Below are 24,628 nucleotides of genomic sequence, written 5' to 3' on the forward strand. Positions count from 1 at the left end.
TGGATATGTAATTATATATGTTTATATGTGTGTGTGTGTGTGTGTGTATATATATATATATGACAGCAACACTCACAACAGTGACAAAACAATTACATTGACAATCATGTTACGTTATTTTCAAAATGTTTCCTTTTCTTTTTCATTACTTCTTTAACACACTACTTCTCCGCTGCAAAGCGCGGGTATTTTGCTAGTGCTTGTATAACTGAAATATACTTTCAGACGAGAGCCAGGTACAAAACATGGAATCAGAGTCAAAAAACACAACGTCCTTACTTTCTAAACACACCACCAAAACTAAGTCTAGAATTCAGAAAAATCAACACTGAAAATCTTTTTTTGTTTGTTTTTTCCAGGAAAGATTTGTGTTAATGTACTATTTTGCAGCTGCTCTGAAACATTGCTGGTGATGTAGTATACTACTGTTACCACATTTTGAAATTTTCTTATTGTTTGTGACTCATCTGAGAATGCTTTAAAATTATTTTATTTCGTTCCATTCTTTGTTTATGTGATGCAGCACATGGGTCAGGTGACCACAATTGTCATGTTATTGCATCAATGGATATCAGCTATAAATATTGTCCTGCTCCAATGGAAATTATCCTTCTATGGATAAACAATTAATAAATCTTTAATGTTAGTTTCCTTTCCCATTTAAACCATGTGCTAGGTTAATTTTTGTTTTGATACTTTTTTTACTTTGACTTGTCCCACTGCTTTAACCACTCACTATATTTTTGATGTCTGGTTTTGAATATCCCCGGCACTGATGATGATTCTGGTTCATGCTATACTCTCTTTCAGTCTTTTCATCTCTCACAATAATTCCCTGAAAATCTCTCATTACAATCTTATCTTAATGAATCAAGCACCTTTTCATACCAAAGATGCTCAAAGGAAAACACAGGATAAATGACTGTTTAACATTATATTAACATTCTTTCTTAACATGCATGGCATAACATAATAAGAATGAAGACATTTTACCATGGAAATGCTTTCAGTCTTGCGTTGTGCAAACATTATCTCCAAAACAGCAACCACCAAATAAGAAAATGCTATTCTCTGCAGTACTCCAGGAATGCGTAGTGTGCCCCATGATACTGGAAAAGAGAATACATTTGTAAGATTTTCTTTTTTTAATTCAACGGTTTGAGGATATACCTTATTGGCTATTTATAGATCTTCTGCTCCACTTTTTACATAAGAAAATCTAAGTATAATTTTGAAACTTGTAACTGAAATCACACAGATTGTGAATATTTGTATTACAATTTAAATGACAAGATGAAAATAAAAAAAAAAACAACTGTTGACTACAGTGGACAGAAGTTTAAAACAAACATTATAAAGTTACTTGTATATAAATCACAATCAACATAAGGATCACTGAAAATAGGCTCCTAACTCCAAGGTACAATAAGTGCCTCCACAGACACTGAGAAGAAAAAAAAATGGGAAAGACTTAGAAAAGGACATTCAAAATAAGATTTCAAGATGATTTAAATGTTGAGATTAATGGACTTCCCCAATATTGGTAGCAGATCATTCAAGATGTGATCTTTAGCTAATGTCTCTGATTCTTACTCGGTATCAATTTTTAAGCAGGTCTGCATCTTTAGATCACAATGTACGTTATTTTTGCAATAAATCCCTTTTACAAGTTTATATGTAAGGACAGGAACTTTAAAAAGGTCTCTAAACCTAGTCAGAAGCTAGTGAAGTGATTTAAGAGCTGAAGATTAATGGTTGTTTTTGTTATGACAAATGCTACTCCGTTTTAACACTAGAATCACTGAAGCCTACAAAAAAAAAAAAAAACTTGTAATCCCAGGCCACCGTAAATTCCTTCGCACCTCTCCTTTAGCGTCTTTTATTTTGTAAATGTGTGTCAGCACAAGCAGCCTGCAATCCCATTCTCACCACTGCTCAACTCAGGCAAAAACTTCACCCAGCTCAAGTCTTGTTTATCTGGGTGTGAGGTTCCTGGAGTTGTATAGGGTAAATAATATATTGTTATATGGAACACATGCATTTCATATGTGTTCCATGTCTACAATGATTGATTGTGGAAGAAATAGCCATAAAGGCTTAGTAAATGTCAGAAACCTGTTCAGGTACACCAGGAATCCAGATAAAGGTCAAGTGAAAAACAAAATGTACACTGAAATATATGAATTGGTTTAGGAAAAATACTGAGATGATCAAGTAAATAATGTACCAGAAGAAAGGTTGATGTAATACAATACAAAATGTACTGAAGGATGACTAAGAGAAGACTAAGAAATTAGCAGATGTCCTATAAACGAGAATGGCCAATTGTTATATGCACAGAAATTTCAAGGTTGGTGGCGCAACTCTAAGGTAGAAGAACCAGAATATAAGACTTTTATTTTATATAAATCATTTAGGTGTAAACCAATGAACCAACCAGAGTAAAATGCATGCATTGATTGATACTGTATGAAAATTCAGTAATTTATAAAATGAACCTCTATTCTTTGTTTTCTCTGACCAGTCTAACAAGCTGTAATGGACTGCTTTTGAAGAATGCTCCCTTAAAGGTATTTTGCCGAGGAGTAATTAAAGATACAATGAACAGCTTTTCTCCTGCCTGATTATGGAATTGTCCTGTTAGAAGATGTTTCTTTCTTTAATAAATGTTGAACAAATACCTAAAATAGTAACTTTTTCATGTTATAATACTAATTTTAACATGAAGTGTATAATGCGTGAAGACTTAAGTCCAAATATCAACTAAACACTTTCAAAAAAGGTACACGTATAACAAAACAAGTGCGCTTTTATTCAAGAATATAATCGAAGAAAAAGAAATCGGGTTAGAGTACAATGCTAACGCGACCACATTGGTGGGGCAGTGGTAAGAAATGCTGACTCATAATCAAGAGGTTGCAGGATCGAAAGTCACAGCTAGACTGCAGAGCTTCCAGTGTTTGATCGACAAGGGCATGCTGACAAAGTACATGTGTAATGCCACTCCTTGTTCAGGAAAAGATCTCAGTTGTCCCACAGAAGAAAGACTTTCCAAGACTAAGGTCATGAAGCTTATAAAAGCATTTCTGGGCAAAAGTAGAACCATAACAGCTGTAGCATAGAGTGTGACAGGAGCTTCCACCTGCAGCTAAAGTCATTTACATACTGAAGTGTCATTGCACATGTACTTTGTAAGCATTTACATGTCGATCCAACACAGGGAGCTCTGCAGTCTACTTGTGACTTTACGCTGTAGGAAGATAAGTAAATAAATCAAGGTAAACAGGTTAATAACATTCGATGTGGCTTTTATATAAATAACGTATACTGTTTTTCATATAAAGACCATCACAAAACACAATCACAAACAGAACTTTGTGCGATACCTGGGATACCTCTAAAAGCCCTGCTGTTTCATTGAAGGACATGTGTGGGGCAAACTGACTAGCAGGATGATGCCTGACCTTTTGCTGCATCCAAATGGTGCCATCTCTCGCCTTTACACCTGATGCAGCTGCGTTGTTCTTATGTGTGAGAGGACATTTCTTGCGCGGAGGGCTCCTGTTCTCTTTCTCCGATGTAGAACCCTCATCCTCATCTGAGTTCACCTCTATTATGCGCGTCCTTATTTGAAAACAGCAGTGTCAGATTGGGGAGAGCGTGAACATGACAGAGAATAAAACTCAATTAAAAAAAAAAAGCTAACCTTTACAAGTATCATAAATTTACTGTTACAGACTAAAATCAAATGTATGTTTTTATTGTACAACAGTAGCAATAAGCGCAGCTCACTAATCAAAATGGTAATTTTGGAAAGCGCCTGGAATTGATCCCACAACTTCTTGATTATGAGTCAGCAGTTCTTACTGCTGCACCACCGAAGTGGTCGTGTTAGTGTCATACCCTAACCCAATGACTTTGTCTTTGGCTGTTTTGTTGTATGTGCATTTTTTGTGAAAGTGTTTATTTAATACAAGCAAAATACCCACGCTTCAAAGCGGAGAAGTAGTGTGTTAAAGAAGTAATGAAAAAGAAAAGGAAACATTTTGAAAATAACGTAACATGATTGTCATTGTAATTGTTTTGTCACTGTTATGAGTGTTGCTGTCATATATATATATATATATATATATATATATATATATATATATATATATATATATGCCCTGCCTGGGGTTTGTTTCCTGCCTTGCACCCTGTGTTGGCTGGGATTGGCTACAGCAGACCCCCGTGACCCTGTAGTTAGGATATAGCAGGTTAGATAATGGATGGAAGACGCTGATGGAGAGGTGCGAAGGAATTTAAGGTAGCCCAGGATTATGAAATTTTGGTAGGCTTCAGGGAGTCTAGTGTTAATTAACTTAGAGTAGTACGTAAATTATTTGAACAGCTACACAATGAAAACTAGAATGGTCTACATGTGGGAAGATGGAATGAGTCAAAAAACTATCAGTCTTGGCAATGACCTATGACAATGCTGGTAAAAAATGAACTATTTGCACAAGTTGTCCCAGCAGCTGAACACAGGCATATTTTGAAGTTCTTTGTGTACATTGGATTAAGCCCACAAGTCAATCAAACACAATAAGGATATTTTTACATATCCAAGGGTCTCATCTATCAAATAAATCATACATTTTCATGTTGTCTGATCTGCTTCATTATTTAAATATGCAATTTCCACATGTATACTCTGAGGCAAGCAGGTGTGTTGCAACTAAACCAACCTGCTTTCAAACATCTCAAATGAGCTTTTCACTTCATTATCACTGGATTTCTGAATTTCAGCCCATGCAATGATGTATAGTTGTCTATGATTGATCATTTATATTATATGTCAAAACTGTGCGTAAAAGGCAAGAAATATATGACTCTGTGACAGCTCATCTTTATACATTGTTACACACAAACCTTCAATCAGATTATGACCACATTTTTGATTTTATTGAGAGTGATGGGTTTTATATATATAGTATGTTCTCACTAACCTCCTGAAGAACTTGAGGATAATTACCTGCCTATTTTATCTACGCAGCACTTCTACCTCTACAATTTCAGTATCACATAGTACCTCCTTGATAGCCCCTGGTATTGCTTGTAGGTTATCTGCTCTTTACATGTGAAGACTACAGAAAAAATTCAGGTTTAGATGAATTCCTAGTTCACTGCCTGTATAGTTTAGTTCCCCTTTTCTATTTTAGATACACTTCACCTCCTCCTTGAGTTTTCCTTTACTACTAAAATACTAAAAGAATCTCTTTGTGTCATTTTTTTGCCCTATTTGATATATTCGTCTCCAACTGCCTTTTAGCTTCAATAATATGCTTCTTAACGGTTGCCCTCATACTCTCAAACGCCCTACAATTCACAATGGAGCTATCAGTCATATACACAGTAATCCCACCTCGATCGCGGGGGTTGCGTTCCAGAACCCCCCGCGATAGACGAAAATCCGCGAAGTAGAAACCATATGTTTGTGTAGTTATTTTTATATATTTTAAGCCCTTATAAACTCTCCCACACTGTTAACATTATTAGAGCCCTCTAGACATGAAATAACACCCTTTAGTCAAAAGTTTAAACTGTTCTCCATGACAAGACAGAGATGACAGTTCTTTCTCACAATTAAAAGAATGCAAATATATCTTCTCTTCAGGAGCACAGAATTTCAGAGGGAGAGAGCGCTCGCAAAGAAAAGCAAACAATCAAAAAATCAACACTTGTGCTTTTAAGTTTGCCGCGGCATTTTTAGAGGAGCGTTAGTATCGTCTAAGCAAACAGCCCCTCTGCTCACATCTCCTCCGTCAGGCGCAGAGAACGTCAGAGAGAGAGAGCGAGATTAAAGCAACAATCAAAAAATCAATACGTGTGCTTTTGTGCTTTTAAATATGCTGAGCACCACAATAAAGTGGCATTTTTTTAGAGGAGCGTCAGTATCTTTTAAGCAAACAGCCTCTGTGCAAACAGCCCCTCCGTCAGGCGCAGAGAATGTCAGAGAGGGTGAGAGAGAGGCAGACACAAGCAAACAATCAAGCTCCGCGCGGGATGCATATCTTATAGCATTGAGGAGTTTGAGTTAATATGTAATACATGCTCCGATTGGGTAGCTTCTAAGCCATCCGCCAATAGCGTCCCTTGTATGAAATCAACAGGGCAAACAAACTGAGGAAGCGTGTAGCATAAATTAAAAGACCCACTGTCTGCAGAAATCCGCGAACCATCGAAAAATCTGTGATATATATTTAGATGTGCTTACATTTAAAATCCGCGATAGAGTGAAACCGCGAAAGTCAAAGCGCGATATAGCGAGGGATTACTGTACTACATACAGCTGTTTTGTCCTTGGCATCTTTTTCAACTCCATATTAAACCACCGTGAAATTTTTTTTTTATTTAATACTAACTCAAAATTTTGGGATGTAACTATCCTGTATTAAATCTAAATCAATTTTGAACTTGTTGCACTGCTAATCGACCATTTTCATACTTAAAGCCTTATCCCAGTTTAGCTCTTTTAGAAATTGTTGCATCTGATCAAAATTTTCCTTACCAAAGACAAATGGTCTACATTGGTCTATAATTTTTGCGATCTTCCAAAACACTAAGAATTGTATTACATTATGATCACTTGAGACTGTAGAGATGATTGAACCACTAGCATCAATTCTATCTTAATTATTACAAAATGCTAAATCTAGACAGACTCCCTCTTGCTTTGGTGCGTTAACATACTTTGTTAAAAAGCAGTGTTAAGGTGTGCAAAATCTACAATTTTGTATAAATATTTCCATTATATTTTGCTCAAGCCAGACAAGATAAATTTAAGTACAGGGCACTTGCATGGGCTGCTTTAACATCAAAGCATCCGGTTTTCTTGAATTTTACTAGTAATCAAAGCACATGTGACATCTGATTACTTTACAACCTGCAAAAAGGAGATTCCGTGGGACATGAAATTGCCAAACCAGTTTACAGCTTGGGACAGGAAAACATTTATTTAAGAAACAGACATGCTCAAATAGATTAAGGAGTTTGAGCAAATTCATCCATCATATTGACAACCAGCCAGTAAGGTATATATAACAATCACATGTTGCGAAACTCAGCAGATTTTTTTTTAATAAATATGACAGATTAAACAACATAATGACAGAGCAACAATGTCAGAAAAGAGCGAGAGTGACATCAAAAGAAGAAGACCGAGCGACATCAGGAAAGGGGCACCAGCAACGTGCAACAGTTTTCATTTGATCGTCAGCTAAAGCATTTCATGAATATTGAACAATGCCACCCTAGAACATTCATCTTTTATTTTCCGTAAGCTTTTTCTTAAAGACTATATATATCCAGACTTTATTTTCAATCTTATTTTCTGTTATTCCTTGCTCTATATGGTATCATTATTCATGTAATAAATACCACATTGCTTTTAACTTTCTATACTTTGTCTTCATATCTAGAGTGACTGAGGTAATAAGGTATATAGTAAGAGCACCTAAAGCAGTCGGAAGTTTGCCATACACTCCAATCTGCAAAGTTTATTAAGGTTGAGGGTGACAGCTCCATCCAATAGTAGTGAACAGTACATTAAGTAAGGCATTTTGATTAATAAATGGCCTATAACCAAGGATGCTGAGCCTTTGTATGTTTAAATATATTCCTAGAATCGAAAGTAATATTTAGGTCTGAGATATATTTAAAACACTGTATGTTGTTTGTGCCGATAATTAAGTCTCTTAAAATGCTAAGAAAGTGACAAGTTGTGTATGTGTTATTCATAAAGCACTTGTGTGGTTAAAAGTCCTAGAGATTAACCATCTGTGTATGAGTCTTTCACAGAGTACCGTTGTCGTTAGGGTCTGTGTGTATGCATATATCTGTGTGTGTGTGTGTTATTCTTAAGGTGCGACAGTAGACCAACCTGGTAATAAACCTGATTACACCTGATGGAAATAGGTAAAGGGTAAGTAAAGGGAAAATATCATGATAACAAACAGTCCCTGTTTACATCTTAAAACTCCTGCTCCTGTACTCTACTATTTGCAAGGTTAGTCCAGTTAATTTTTGTGTAGTTAAAAGACTTCAATGACTATAATATCCCCTGTAAACTTGCCCTTAAAATATTACAAAAATGATGCACATTGAAATTACTGTGTGCATTGAGGGAAGGGTGATGTATCACATTGCTAAAATAATGCCTCTTTTCCCTAATGGTTTCCAGATGAATTCAGATCTCCATACTATGATGTCACTCAGCAATCAATTGAAGACAGACATATAAATTCTGTTTGACATAAACGACACCTTCACCCCCTTTTCTATACAGTCTATCCTCCCTAAACAATGTGTACCCATCTATGTTATACTCATCCCCATCACTGATATTTATCCTGGTTTGTATTACTACTATAATGTAATAATTACACTCAAAATTCAATTTGGAATCAAAATTCCAACTTACTTGTTTTGTATATGTTACTTAGAGAGTGCAAGTGACCGGGCTACAATAAGGAACATTTGGGCAGAGTAGTACTAATGCACAAGCTGTTCCAACGAGTGACCGGAAGCAAAGTTTGAGTGTTTGCACTAGATTGGTCAGACGATTAAGAGGTGTAAAAATTGCTTTGTCATCTTCTATTTTACAGATCTGCCCAAACAGTGGACCAGAAACAAAAAGAAGAAAAAAAAAGACTAAGATCAAAGGCTTGAAAGAACTGCTTAAGATGCAGAAGATGAAAAAGATTTTTGTATATAAAAGTGAATAACAAGTTCACAATAATACAATACAATACAATAATAGGACTAGTCATATTTGCGAAAGATTTAAAAAATATGTTAGGGTCCCAGGTTATTCCATCACAGGGTAATTGAAATCAATTAGTATTCCTGTAGATGGAAACCATGCAAACTAATTAAGAATACCAACAGTACTGGCAACAATTAGTGTAGACTGTGGATATTAATTATTTACTTGGGGTAATTAATACAATTAATGCTATTAATGAGAAATACTATTAATAAGGAAGATACACTGAATAAATTGATAGACTTTTCACATAAGCAGGTGCAGCTGGTACAGTTACAAGTCATGGGGGCTCTGGAAATTACGTATAATTTTACTGAGGGAAAAAACACTGCAGCCCTGCTGCGGTTGTCAGCTGTGGTACAAGCAGTGGACCAATGGAACTATTCAGAACCATGGTGTGTGGACTGTGCCCAGCAGTTTATCCCGGCCATGTCCCCCAAGCCGCCAGATGGAGCCCTCCCTGCAGTATGGAGGTGCCCCGAAGACCAGCAGGGAGTCATGGACGTTGTAGTTTTTATCCTCAGCCCTGCGGGATACCACAGCAAGAGGGAGCTGCAGGGAGGGCCGAGGACTTCTTTTTGCCCTATGCCCCGGAGGTATAATTCTTATAATAAAACAAAGAATTGTAGCACTTTTACTTGGTGTTTGGCGTGGTACCTGAGGGTTCAAGGGAGCGGTAGCGCCCCCTACTACTACACTGGCGTAGCCGGCAGGATTCTCTGGCCGGCTGTTGGCAGAGGACCTGAATTTCTTAAAAGTGTTGTGTACGCAGACGACCCTAAGAAGGTCCCGCTCGAACGTCCGAAGGTAGAAACGCTACCCTCTACAGAGAGCACTGCAACAAGAGACCTCCTTCAATATCGGTACGCCATGGGAAAAAAATCTGGGAGGAAGAATGAGGATCGCCCAAGAAAACAGGGCCTAGATGATGTCGTGACTACGTGGACCTACCTGACGGTAAGTGAGGAAGACCGGGCATTGATTGAAGCTGAAAGTGCACGTGCGTTACGGCAGCAGGAAGGCCACCAGACATCGGACACGCCGGACTGCCTAAATGGACAGGGAAAACATCCTTTAAACAGAGAGGTATGTGCCGGAAAAACACGTGATTCGCCGGGAAATTATTATTCCTATATTTCAGAGGCCTGTCTTTTCGTTTCTGAAGACAAGTCGGAGGAGTAGCGGGTGCCAAGTCACTGAAAACCCAACAAGGGATTGTTGCGTGATGACCGAAGGAGGGGAGGAAGCACCAATCAGAATGGAGCAGCTGAAAAATGCTGTCTCCCGCGACGATGCGGTGCTAAAGACGCCACCACTGGCAATAAATAAATTAAAGGGCGAGAAAGCAATGAAAGGGGTCTCTCATTCCTATAGAGAGACTCAAACTGCAGATAAGCCCAAGAATAAAAAGGAGATCCCTAAAATAAAACGGGGGTCTCCTGACAAATTTTATAAGGGGTTGGAAAATTTAAAAGGGGCCGATAATCCCGTCCCAGTGGAGAGATGGAGTGAGCCAGGAGTACTGAGGTGCTTCCAGTGTCACGGAGAAGGGCGACCAGGAGGACAGTGGATCTGCTATAACTGTCGTCAAAGGGGTCATGTGTGGTGATGCTGTCCTTGGAGGACAGGGGATCAGAGGGATGCCCGTTATATCGTTCCCCCAAGGTTCTCAAGGGAGGCTAGACAACATTGCCAAGGCCCAACCTTTGGATCATCCTGGAGGAAGACGTCCCTCGTGGGGCAGGACGCTTAAAATTATAATTTTTCGCTGGGTTGAAGTATTGTGGACTGTGTAGTTTATCGCGGCCATGTCCCCCAAGCCGCCAGATGGAGCCCTCCCTGCAGTATGGAGGTGCCCCGATGACCAGCAGGGAGTCATGGACGTTGTAGTTTTTATCCTCAGCCCTGTGGGATACCACAGGGGCCGCAAGAGGGAGCTGCAGGGAGGGCCGAAGACTTCTTTTTGCTCTATGCCCCGGAGGTGAAAAAAAGGGACTTTTATCTGACCCGGAAGTGATAGGGAATTATCAACTGAAGGGTGAGAAACACTTCCGGGTCAGGAACTATAAAAGGATTGTGGGAGCTCCCAGACAGCGAGCTGAGCTGGGTGGTAGGAGCAACGTGTCTGGGAGTGGAGGATTCATTATTGTGATTATTATTATTGTATTGGTTAATGAATAGTGTAGAGTGGAGGGTGCTTGGTGCACGTAATTCTTATAATAAAACAAAGAATTGTAGCATTTTTACCTGGTGTTTGGCATGGTACCTGAGGGTTCAAGGGAGCGCTAGCGCCCCCTACTGCTACAGGTGTTTAGCTCAGCACATGCATATGCTGATCAAACAACTCTAAACATGGGGTAGAGGGGTAATGATGAGGGTTACGTAGCAACAATGTCTCTCTTGTTGGACAGGAAGACGGTTCATTTACATGGTGGTGATGCCAGTCTATTCTGGTAAAGGCTGATGACAGTCAGTGTTACACCATGGGTGGAAAAGTAGAAAAGCCAACTTAGTTGACCACCTATGTGTGAACGGTTTTAGCATTTGCATCTTTGGCGTGTTACCTTAAAGATTTGTTAAACTAATGGAACAGCTCTGTGTGCTCTGATAAATAGTTTGGGATAGTTAGCAGTTAGACACAAAACTAATATGGATTAGGAAAAAATACATTTAAAGTCTCATTGGGCTAGTTTATTGGAATGAGTGGACTTGTCTCATTTGGCACCACCAGATTTGATGACAATCATCTTGCAGAAGTTAAAAAGAAGAAGAAACTGAAGCAAAACATATAAATGTCATCAGTAATATGAAACAGGAGCACATTCAAGTTCTTCAGATTGTCTTGGAAATAAAGAAAATATTTGCATCTTTGTACACTCATCTTCTACAACCAGTGATGCAGTGATGGTCACGCCCATTTGTGATGCAAAGAAGAGTTATAGCTGTCTCTTTAGGCACTTTAGTCTGTTGAAATAATTAACACTATTCAATTGACTGTGGATTAGGATTACAATTAGAATGTATAAAAATCATTAGTGATGGAGTGTAATGGAGAGAATAATATTATCAGTATAGGTTGGTAATATGTTTTTATTAAAAACATCTAACAAAATACATGTTCAACTGCAGTACCTGACAGTGTAGTACCAGTATAGGATCTGAGACATTTTGTTAAAGTCTACATAGTAAATAATATAAAAGGTGAGAATAGGGTCATCCTAAGACCCTAACACCACAAAACTCTCTCCTTTATATTGTTGAAGTTTGATGCTGATTCTGCTATTCCAATTAAAGTTAGACTGAAAGTTTTCATGCAAACATGCAGTTTGTTCATTACAAATGATAAAAAGTATCTTATTAAATTAATTGTTAAAACAAAAATACAGAATGAAAACCAATCCAAAACTAAACAGAATTTCTATAACTTTGGTGCAAAGCACCTTGATGGAATATGATGATAAAAGATGATTATACCTCACTGACAATTTCTCACTCATCCCATGTTTTATATTTTTGGGTCCTGTGTGATTCTATTTCCCCCCTTGATACTGTAGATACTGTTGATATTGTAGACCTTACCAAAATGCCTCAAATCCCAGACACTGCAGAGATATTTTTGTTTTCACAATGTAGAAATGGCGAGAAAGAGTTCTCTTCTTTCATAGTCAGATGCTGAGAGACAGAGAGGGAGAGAAAAGAGGAATGACGAACCAGCTGCAAGGTTTCTTAACTGTAGAAGGTGTTGGCTGCCTTGCGTTGTAGGAGCGAATTGATGGAATTGGCCCAGGTGTCCATTAGAGAGATACTGTGCACCCCTAAGGTGTCACGGGAGGACACTCAAGACAGGTAAGTTCTGCAATCCAAATTTAAAAGAATTATGTGCCAGGCTGATGAACAGAACTGTTTAGGTAATTGTCTTTGAAGTTCTAGTTATGTCACACACCAGTCCAGGTAAGATTGAGGAGATAAGGCAGCTAGGGTAATGATATAAGTTTATAAGACATTGGGACTCCTTCTGGAACAAATGGGACCTATCCCACCACGACGGGCTGCACCAATGTGTTGGGGAAGCATATGAGCAGGTTAGTCGAAGACTGTTTATACTAGGAAATAGGGGGCAGGGAGTTTAGGACAGGACAGGTTAAGAAGTGTACATAAGGAGACAAACAATGGTGTAAAACAGGTGTGCACAGTAACATGAGTTCTATTCCAAGGTATATGTGCCAAACTAACATAAGAAGCTCTTTAAAAATAGCCTCTCAAACCAAACACTGTCAATACTGTAACTGAATGAACTGATAGATGGGGACAAATACCACATGGAGCAAGAGGATGGTGTAAAATGTGTTCCGTGCTTTAATTAAAAAGAATCAAAACAAAAAACAGTGTCCACAGTGCAGTGCATAAAAATCCATAAATAAATAATCCATAAAAACAAGTGAATAGTGAAGGATAAAAATACAATAAATAAATCCATTAAAAGCAGAGATTAAAAATGCAGTTACTGGCTCCTTCAGATCCTAGCCCACCTCCTTCTTCGTCTCCCAGGTTCACCCATAATTCGTGCAGCCAGCAGAGACTCAGCAGCCACAAACTTCATCCCCCGAACCCCGTATTGGCTGCCTCCTCACAGCGCAGCCACACCGTCCGAGGCTGGCACTCCCGTCATTCTTCACACACCTGGAGTCATACCTCAGATGGGGAGGTCCATCTGCCATGCTCGAACCACTCTACGCCATAGTTCAGTGGAGGATACCAGATCCTAGAGAGCCACAACCTATGCTCCTTTGCGGGATGTGCCTGTTCGTGCTGCCTTTCCCCTCTAGTTAGCCTGTTTGTCCTCACTGAGACTGCTCTTCAGCCGCCTTTTAACCTCAATTCTTTTTCTCGTTCCTTTCCATCTCCATCATAATCCTGCTTCTCATTTTAAACGTGGGGATGAGGTGCAATGCATTAATTACAGATACGAACAATTCCTCGCCTGCACACTTAAGTGAGGAAACACTCACGGTGCATCATGCCCGGGAAATGCTCCAGCCACACTACCATGCCGCCTGCTTAAGCCGCCTGCTTAAGCCGCCTGCTTAAGCCGCGATTATTTATTTTAAAAGGCAATGAGCTGCCGACCTCACTTTACCACAGCCTTAATACAAGTGAATGGAGTTACATGTAGCTGAGCCTAACTATGAATTATATTATAGCAATAATATAAACCTGGCTAAACAACAAATATTGGGGTGAGTATAACATAGAAAGATAACACTGTCATTAGGAAGGAGACTGCAAATTCAAAGCACATATTTTTTGTAATATTAAAAAGGCAAGTTTACAGGAGGATACTGCAGTTATACTGCACTAAAACTATCCAAACATTAACTGGGCTAAACTTTCAAATAGTGGAGTACAAAAGCAGGAGTGTTTAGATGTAATCAGTCAACTTTTTCTTAAAACACTGTTTTAAAAAAACCCATGCAGGATGAAGCCTGTCTGGATTTAGTACTTTGTAATAATAGGATAGAATTTAAGGTGTAGTGGTAACACAAACCATTTTGCAGGTTCAAGTGCACATCCACATATCTACTTTTAAATATAAAAAAAGACTTTCAGACAAAAATTCTGCTGGGAGAAGTTGGAGAAAGCAATTTGAAATGCACAGTATGTATCAACATGTATAGTATTTTCCTAGAATTTCTCAAAAATATAAAGTATAAAGGAATACAACTTAATAAAAAAATATTAATTTTGTTATTGTTTTACTGGCTGCCTCAGAATGGAAGAAGCCAAGAAACAAACTTTGAAAGCTTGATCATATTTAACATCCCCTAACCAAGTGGCTCAGAAAAAAATAAAAATAAATAAATAAACTAAAAGTAAAAGTAAAATGAATATACACAACAACTGTTTACTCCTAAGGCAAAAACTCTATTTGCCAATAATACCAAGAGAATATTAAGACTAAAATTGTTTATATTATATTACATCTATATCAGTAGCTAAGTGCAGGCTAGCAAAGGCAAAAGAAAAAAAGGGATCTACAGTTTCAGTGCATAAGGTCCAACTCTGATAATGGAAACACTTTCTGTTTTGAATTTCTCTTTGCAATTTAGGTAGAGACATGCAGAGACCCTTTGGTGGGCCGAGAAGGAGCTCTTCCTGGTGCAGGAATTACTATATTAAAATATCTTAGATAACAAACCAGACCCTGCCTCTATTTCTGTTTAATTTTACTTGAAATCTGGACCTAACTTCAGAGTCAATATAATATTCACCACCTTGGAAAAAAATATGGCTCTCCAATATGGCAGATTATGTTTGATTACCACACCTCTATAACCTTTTACATTTACCATTTACTCTAAACAAAAAACTAAATAACCCACATGTTTGCAGCCTTTAAAAAGAATATAAATAATTACACCACTTAAACAATAATAGCCTACATATACAAAGTATTGTATCCATTGTAACTGTCACTTTGCTCACCATAAAAGTTATTCATTACTGAAAAACTGATATTTTGCTGCTGATGAACTTTGTTCCATCATTAAATGGCAAACTTCACATTACTAACAAACCGCCTTATCCACATACTGAAATGGTTCCTAACTTGTGGGTGTTGCATTTCCAGAAATAAAGAAATTCTCTAAGCCTTACTCTACACTTTTTAACTGCTGCAATATTATTACATACAGCAAGTTTAAGTCTAGTTTGGATGATGTTATGTGTGAAGACATCAAAGTGGAGTATAAGTGGAGATTGCCTTCTACCTCTTAAAACACATTCATTGACCTAGTATCTGTAGGCTGATGTTCAAACTCCTGCTACTCTTCTCTGGGGTATAAGTATTGTGAAGGTCACTGTAACACTCGAGTCTCTGATTTACTGCCGTTTTATGCTACCTGAGTATGCAAACAAGATCTCGTTTTCCCCATTAAACACAACGGGCAATAAATGATATATTATAGATTTTTATGTTGGTATTATAAAGCTGTGTTTAAAGAAAACACAGAATACTGCTTTAATAAAAGCACTGTGGTAAGTGGTCATGGTGCTGTGCTGTAGGGTCTGATTGGGCGTGAGCGCGCTTCACTCAGAGGACCAGGACAGCTAGGGGTGCCTGCCTGATCACGAAGACACATGCATGGGAGCATGCCATGCATTAACACTAGAATAACCAGAGCCTACGAAAAAACTCATAGATCCGTCCCATCTTAACTCTTTTAGGGCTAATTTTTTTTTTTTTTCTTATCTCCCAGGGCTGAATATTTTTCCAAAAACTAACATTTTTTAAAAAAGAACACAAAGCAATTGTTTAACATATCAAATCAACAAAAAATATTTACTTTTGACAAATATTACTGTCTTGCATGTTGTATGAGCCTGCATACTCTATGATTTCACATACATATCACATACATTTTACACAGCAAAGTCCTGCAAAGTCTGATCTCGGTCCAAGCAGCCAATTTCAGTCATTGCCACATTGCACTGCTTACAATACGTGTTGCTTTGGTGCCTACTTTTCAATTGTCTGTTGCTGCACTCACATATATTGTTAGTGTGTGCTGTAGAGAGACAAGTCACCCTTTTGCCATTGTGCCATTCCACTGCCACCAAGTTTTCTGCCCGCATGAAAACCGTATTGTCACCTCTTTTCATCTTCTGAAACTTTATGAACTTTATGCATGGCATTATAGCCCGGCTCACCCCATGGGATTTGCTTCTGTTTATTACAGAAGTGAATAAAACTTTGCAGCAGCAGCACGTACCTATCACCATGCTACATAACCTGTCCAAAGCCACCAGGGGACAAAGCACGTTTGGACCAATGCTCCCTGAAGTTATATCACCAGTTCTGTCCCATCTCTATTTGTAATACCATAGCACGCTTCATCTCGTCTTTTGTTTTGTGTTTACACTTTGAAAAATCAAAATGCGATGCAAACGCAGCCCGCGATTGAAAAAATTTCTCTGCCTACCTGTTTATCTCGTCTGACGGTAGCTGAAAAGCAGCATCAGGAGAGAGCAGCCTGAAGTACAGCAGCTGGTGATCTGTCGTGTCCAACAGCGAGCCATGCCGTCTTGTGAAGTCCGGTAGCCAGATCGGCTCTCAACGGATCAATGTCTGTGTATTTATCCCACGCGAACCTTGCTGTAGATGCATCGGCTGCGCGAAGCGCTCAGCTGGCAGCAGATCTGCTGGAGCGGCATCGGCTGGTGTTTGATCAGCTGATTCCGGCTTCTCACTCTCTTGCTCAATCTCCTGATCACTGTCAATAAAATCCGATTCTGAAAAATCAGAGTCCGACTCCGCGATAATGCGCAAAACATTGTCATTGTCTGCCGAGTGTTTTCTTTTCTGCACTCGCTTCACTCCATTGTCACATGTCGATACCATCTTGCCATTGTTTACATTTCGCAACTCACGCACACGCTAGGATTAGTTGCCGAGTCAACGAGTCTATCATTCTTCCAAGCACAGAGGGAATGCCTGTGACGTGACAGTGAGATTTGTCGCCATTAACAGCTGATTATCGCCCTCTATCCCTGGATGTCGACTTTAGTCGACATTCGCCCTCAACCCCTCCTGTCGACAAAAGTCGACATCCGCCCTAAAAGAGTTAAATCGCTTCTCACCTCTCTGTCAGCGTCTTTTGTCCTTTAAATGTGTTGATAAGCAGCAAACGGTCTGCTATCACATCCCCCACTGGTGCAGTTTTCTCAGCTCAAGTCTGTTGACCTGCATGCAGGTTGCTTGGAGTTGTATAGAGTGAGAAGACAACAAAATCACAAATTTTATAAATACTATACTGTTATTTGGAACATATGCATTTCATGTGTGTTCCGTGTCTACAACGATCTATTTCAGAGGTGCCCATACTTTTTCAGCTCGCAAGCTACTTTTAAAATGACCAGGTCAAAATTATCTATCTGCATTAAAAATTATACAGTGGAACCTCGGTTCACGAACGTCTCGGAACACGTACAAATCAGTTTAGAACCAATGAGTTTGCCAAACTTTTGCATCTGTTCACGACCACAGACTCGGTATACGAAAAAGCTAGTTTCCCTTTCGGTTTGTGCGTGTCGATAATTTACGCAAGTGCTCAGTCTCTTCCTATGTATTTCCTGTGCCGTGAAAGAGAGAGAGAGAGAGAGAGAGATACACACACACACACGAGAGAGACACACACACACACGCGAGAGAGACACACACACACACACACACAGACGCAAGCGCGAGAGAGACACACACACACACACAGAAGGGAGAAACACGCACGCACACAGGCGCGCGCACGAGAGGGAGACACACACACACACACGCATGCGTACGAGAGAGAGAGAGAGACTGCTGGACGCAAAAGGCTTGCTTTTAAAGAGACAGATCTGAGCATTGTTTTAACCTTGTTGTATTTAATGAAGACTTTTTTTCTATTGGATTTTAACCTCCACTTCACTTCTGCTTACAACGATTGGTTCGTAGCGTACATTGTTGCAATGTTACTTTTCTTCGTGGTTTATTAAATTACGGATTTTTGAAATGTTCATTTTTTTCCCTGTGCTTAAAACTCATTAAAAAAAAAAAGTGTTTTTAAGAACCGGTTCGTAGCGCTACAGCGCAAACTCTTGCAGTGTTAGTTTTCTCTGTTGTTTAAGGTTTTCTCAGTGTTATTCAGTGTTTTTATATTTAGTTTACTATTACACTGTGTATTCTATGGTATAATTAACTATATGTGTGCTTAAAAATCTTTAAAAAAAATATATATTTACATACAGTTCGTACGGTCTGGAATTGATTAATTGTATTTACATACAATCCTATGGGGGAAATTACTTCGGTTCACGGCCAAATCGGTTTATGACTAGAGTTTTGGAACGAATTATGGTCGTGAACCGAGGTTCCACTGTTAATATTATATATATATATATATATATATTTACAGTGAAACCTTGGTTCACGAAAGTCTTGGAACACGTACAATTCGGTTTACGACCAAAAAGTTTGCCAAACCTTTTCCTCTGTTCACGACCACAGACTCCGTATATGAACAAGCCAATTTCCCTTTCGGTTTGTACGCGTCAATGATTTCTGCATGTGTTGCATTGTTCTCATTCAGACGTGCATGCTTGCTTTCGCTGTGAACTCTTTGTGCTCTATTTCGTTTCCCTTCCGGTTCGTACACACCGATTACTGCATTTAAGCACGTGTTCAACCTCTCCCTGTGCATTGTTCTCAGTGAGACGTACGTGCTTTTGGTGTGAACTCTTTGTGCGCTACAGTATTTCGTGTGCTTTTGCAGTTAACCATGGCTTCTAAGCAAGTGAAGAGTGGTGAGAAGAAAGGTTTGAAGAAAATTGAAATCGAAGTAAAGAAAGAAATTATTGAAAAGAATGAGCATGGCGTTCATGTTACTGATCTTGCCGCCGAGTACAAGAAGTCAAAATCTACAATTTCAACTATTCTAAAGCAGAAAGAGGCCATTAAAGCAACTCATGTTGCAAAAGGAGTTAAAGTGTTAACCAGGCAAAGGCCTCAAGTGATGGAAGAGGTGGAAAAACTGTTGCTAGCGTGACTGAATGAGAAGCAACTTGCAGGGGACATTATAAGCGAGGCAATGTTATTTGAGAAAGTCAGGAAGATTCAAGGAGATTTGCTGCAAAACTATCCTTCTACGAGTGCTGAAAGTGAGGAATTTAAAGCCAGCAGAGGATGGTTTGAAAAGTTTCGCAAGAGAAGTGGCATTCATAGTGTGGTAAGGCATGGAGAGGCTTCTAGTTCAAATGCTGAAGCTGCAAAAGAATTTGTGATAAATTTCGCAAAATTAGTGGAGAACGAAGGATACATCCTGCAACAAGTCTTCAACTGCGGAGCAGCTGACGACAGAGGAACTCACTGAACTCCAGCAGGAGCAGCTTAGGTTGCATACAGAGGAGCAGTCCTGCGGGGAAGAAGAGGAAAGGGTGGATATAAAAAGTGATGCGATAAAAGCCATCACGGAAAAATAGAACAAGTGTCAGGATTTTTTTGAGAAGAACCACCCTGACAAAGTGGTTACGAACAGAGTGATAAACAAGAAGAACGACAATGTTGTCTCACATTTCCGAAAAATTTTAATGCGTAGGAAAAGGCAAGTCACATTAGACCGCTATTTCGCGAAGTCTGATCCACCAGCTAAACAGCTAAAAACACCAGAAACCCAAGAAATCACAACAGAGAAAACACCTGAACGAGAATATTCCTCCCTCACAGAGCCGGACTCTCCCTTAAAACTGTAACCTCCTCTCCACCCAGTTCCTCCTCATTTGCTTCATGCCAGAACTCGATTCTTGCAAGGTTAGTTTTTTTAGTGGTTTATGGTTAGTTTTTGTATTACGGATGTTTCAGATGTTCATTTTTCATTTTGTAGCGTGATTTGTTGCAATATTACTTTTCTTGGTGGTTTATTAAATTACGGATTTCTCAAATGTTCATTTTTTTCCCTGTGCTTCAAACTCATTAAAAAAGTGTTTACAGCGAGCGGTTCGTAAGGGTATAGCGCGAACTCTTGCAATGTTAGTTTTCTCTGTTGTTCAAGGTTTTCTCAGTGTTATTCAATGTTTTTACATTTAGTTTACTATTACGCTGTGCATTCTATGGTATAGTTAACTATTTGTGCTTAAAAATCTTTAACAAAATATATATTTACATACAGTTCATTCAGTCTGGAACATATTAATTGTATTTACATACAATCCTATGGGGGAAATTACTGCGGTTCACAACCAATTCGATTTACGACCAGAATTTTGGAGCGAATTATGGTCGTGAACCGAGGTTCCACTGTATATATACTGAGTATCAGAAGTACAATTTTTTAAGTAAGTTACTGGAGTAAATGTAAAATGTAACTCGTTACTACCCACCTCTAAGAGTAGTTTTACTACACCACACCATTTTTATTTTTACTTGAGTACATTTGTGAAAAAGAAACGCTACTCTTACTCCGCTACTTTGGGCTACATTCAAATCGTTACTTTTTTCCCATTTAATAAAGTCTGACAGACAATTTTCAATCTGCTCTGTAGTGTATGCTGTCAAATTGCGCACACGCCTTCCATTGCGTCTCAACTGCAATTTTAGTTCCCTCTCCTTTCTCTTTCTCAGATCGCTTTTCGGAAGGAAGTCAGTTTCGTAGTTTTTATGAACAGTTCGAAAGTGCCTTTCCACATTTTCCTTTTTTGAAATAGCAATGATAGATTGACAGATCAGACAAATGTACTTCGATTGTGACATTGTGAAAGAAAAAAATCCTCTTCCAATTCCACATCCAGCCCATAAACAATAATTTTTTTTTTTTTTTTTAAATCCCTTCTTAAGTCGATATAAATTGAAGGGCTAATTGGATCACTTAGATAGCCGGAGCTTTGCAGTAGCTTGCGCGTTTGATCGTGTGTGACCACTGTGTTAGAAGAAAAGAGATCTCAGACTGGCCGCCCTGTATGTCAATCAAGTGGCAAATGCCATAGGGAGGATATATGATAGACTAACGTTTAAAAAAAAATTATTTTTGAATGCATCGCGATCTATCTGCACTCTCTATCCGATCACACATACATACTATATATATATATATATATATATATATATATATATAGATATATACATATATATATATATATATATATACACATATACATATATATACCACACATGCACACACACATACATACATACACACATATGTATGGAGTGACTTTATATATTCCGCCGCTGACTTTATATAATCAGGTTTTGGTGTTATATATTCAGAATACTGACTTTATACATTACGAAAATCATTATATTTGCCTGCTTGGCACCCCATAATATGTATGTATAGATATATATATATATATTTATATATAGCATTTTTAATTTAGGTAGATCATTTTGACCTGGTCATTTTAAAAGTAGCTCATAAGCCGAAAAAGTGTGGGCACCCCTGACATAGATCATTGTAGACACAGAACACACATGAAATGCATGTGTTCCAAATAACGATATAGTATTTACAAAAGGTGTGATTTTGCTTGACTTCTATTTCTCACTCTATACAACTCCAAGCAACTGACACGCAGGTAAACAGACTTGAACTGAGAAAACTGTGGGGTGGTGGGGGATGTGATAGCAAACTGCTTGCTGCTTATCAACAAATTTAAAGGACAAAAGACGCTGACAGAGAGGTGCGAAGCATTTTAAGGTGGGACGGATCTATGAGTTTTTTCATAGGCTCTGGTAATTCTATTGTTAATTCCTTGGAGGGTTTAATGCGTTCACACCTTTGCCCCTTATTACTATAAAAGGAGCCTGCTTAGGACAGATGACAGCATCAAGGAGGAGAAGCAGGATGAGCCAGCTAGGGTGTGAAAAGCAGCAAGGTGGATGTCCCTGAGACAGAGTAAAGGATCTTCACAACGGGGGGCGGATCATCTCAATTACTTTATTGTTGTGGTGTGGGAGCAATCATGGTGGAGTTCAAGTCCAGGGACCCGAGGAACACCATGGATTTTAAAAGGAATATAAGATGAAAACTGACCCTGAGCGGTCTGGCTGATGCTGCTCATAGCAGCGAAAACAGGGGATCAGGTTGGTGAGGACCACGACTGCTGAAGTCTCCGCCAGCAGAGCGAGCAATCGGTGAGCTGGGGAGACGAAAAGGGAGTTTTGCTGGGCTCATCTATGAATGGAAGGAACAGTGACCCAATGATAGATGGTTTTTAATCCTATTTTAAGTCTTGCTTTTAAACTCAATGATTTCACTGTTTTATTGGATGGATTTACTTAACATTTCTGAGTACTGTACTTTGCCTTGATTCAATGTTTTGTTTAGACTGTTTAAATAAAAGCATCAAAGCACTTTTGCACCTACCCCTTGCTATGTTTGTGTGTTGTGTCCTCATCTGCTGGCTCATCCCTTGGGTATGTTATTGGTGGTAGTGTGTTCAAGTGGCTCTCTACCCACACGTCACTGTTACAAGTTACAAATAAATAGAGCTAAGATAACACTGCAGAGATGGAGTTCTCATAAAATAAACAAAAATTATCATAAAACAAGGCACATGTAGTAAGTCATGAAAAAGGCTCTTAGTTTATTGAACATACTGAAGCTGACACGCAGGGTACGTTCACCATCTCAGACTGAAATAATTAACAATTGTTCATACATTAACAGTCTATCTGGATAGTTACACTAATGAGGAGAAAATATCATCAATCACTGCAAAGATTGTTTCACTTGTTAGCTACTGACTCATGGTGCCTTAATCTACATAAAGGAAAGATGGGTAGGGAACTGAATAAGTCAATAGAATGTTGTGCTTAACAGACACAGTGTGACCAAAAATAAAAAGAAATGAAATCTATATGCACATAAAAAAAAACATGCAATACAAACGTAATATTATTAAAAAAAAAAAACCTGCGGAAAGATAGATTGCCTTCCATTAGGTCATTTTTATTCATAAACTTTGTTACAATGTTTTATAAATGGAGTTTTGCAAGGTGATAAATAGGGAAAAATAAAAATGTTTTCATATTTTCTGTCCATGTCATGTCCATCTACGTGCATGAAAAAATCCTGGTCCCACTGAATCACTTTTATAAGATGGGAGATGTGCTTTATTCTTTACATTTTTAAATGAAGAGAGTGGCAATGAGTAGTGTGCATACTTCAATCAACTGCCTCACTGGCTGGACTTTTTTGTACAAAGATAAAACAACACTAGGGCCAATGACACCAAACAGGCAGGTGCTTGGCAACTGTAGCTACCCCATTGTGTACACCCCTGGATTAAGAACAACTTCCCCTGAATTAAGCACAAATTTGAAAATCATTCTCAATTAAAAAGCCTTCATATAAAATAGAAACATGAATTACATATACATTTTGCAGTTAAGGAATGTCTGACAACTTATGAATCAAACTAAAATTATCCAGATGTAAATAAAAAAGGCTGAATTGACCTACCTTTAAACTGAGAATGCTCACAGAAAATCAAATACAAAACTTTCTTTAATATCTGAAGCCCACATTAAGAATTATATAATTTCATGATCATATCATTTCAATTCACAGATACCTCATTGATAAATAAAGCACCTGAAATCCATTACAATTAAATGACTGTCATTATTATAAACTATAATAGTTTACTGTTAATTTTTCTGCTACACATTTTTTTTTTTAATATTGCAGTTTTATGCAATCCTTTCCCTTAACTTGTGTTTATCAGTCATTCAACATGCAGTCATACATTTTTATTTTACATATACAATCTAAAACTATAACAAATACATAAAACAACCTGCTTACATGCACCATGGTAGCAAATACAGTCAAGCTGTACATAAAATCCAAGCCATGCTCCAATAAATGTCACAATTACAGAAATTTGTAACATCCAAATTCTTTCAAACACATATATATAAATTAAAAGCAAGTCACAAATAAACAGGAAAGTACAACAACTGTAAGACTTATTACAAAAGTATGACATTTATACTTACAAGGTCCCAAACAATAATTTGGATTTATTATAAAAACACCAATCAGGAACAGCTGCAAGCTTCTCCAGAACACTTTTCTGAAAAGCTTCAATCGTGATAAGCCCTTACGTAAAAGAGAGTTAACAGAGAGGGCTGTAGATGTTCCCATAATAAACACAAACCTGAAAAAACAGATATAATTGACAAAGTTAAAATCAATTAAGATGACAGCAATTTACTAAAGCTCATGATAATCTTCAAAGTTATTTTACAATAAATAATCAAATTTAAAGGAACAAAGTCACTACCATGAC

At 38.2% G+C, this 24,628-nt stretch overlaps 1 protein-coding gene across 2 annotated transcripts in view; it reads right to left on the reverse strand.

The window, feature by feature from the left end:
- Positions 1-24,628, reverse strand: part of hgsnat (heparan-alpha-glucosaminide N-acetyltransferase) — a 376,297-nt gene that overhangs the window by 113,607 nt on the left and 238,062 nt on the right. For both annotated transcript variants that reach the window (XM_039751089.1, XM_039751090.1), the window contains exons 10-11: positions 24,336-24,496; positions 994-1,109 (exon numbers count right to left, since the gene is read on the reverse strand). In XM_039751089.1, coding sequence (XP_039607023.1) covers positions 994-1,109; positions 24,336-24,496 — 277 coding nt within the window. The remainder of the gene's footprint in view (positions 1-993; positions 1,110-24,335; positions 24,497-24,628) is intronic.

Source organism: Polypterus senegalus, chromosome 4, assembly GCF_016835505.1.
Source record: "Polypterus senegalus isolate Bchr_013 chromosome 4, ASM1683550v1, whole genome shotgun sequence".
Classification (NCBI taxonomy): Eukaryota; Metazoa; Chordata; class Cladistia; order Polypteriformes; family Polypteridae; genus Polypterus; species Polypterus senegalus.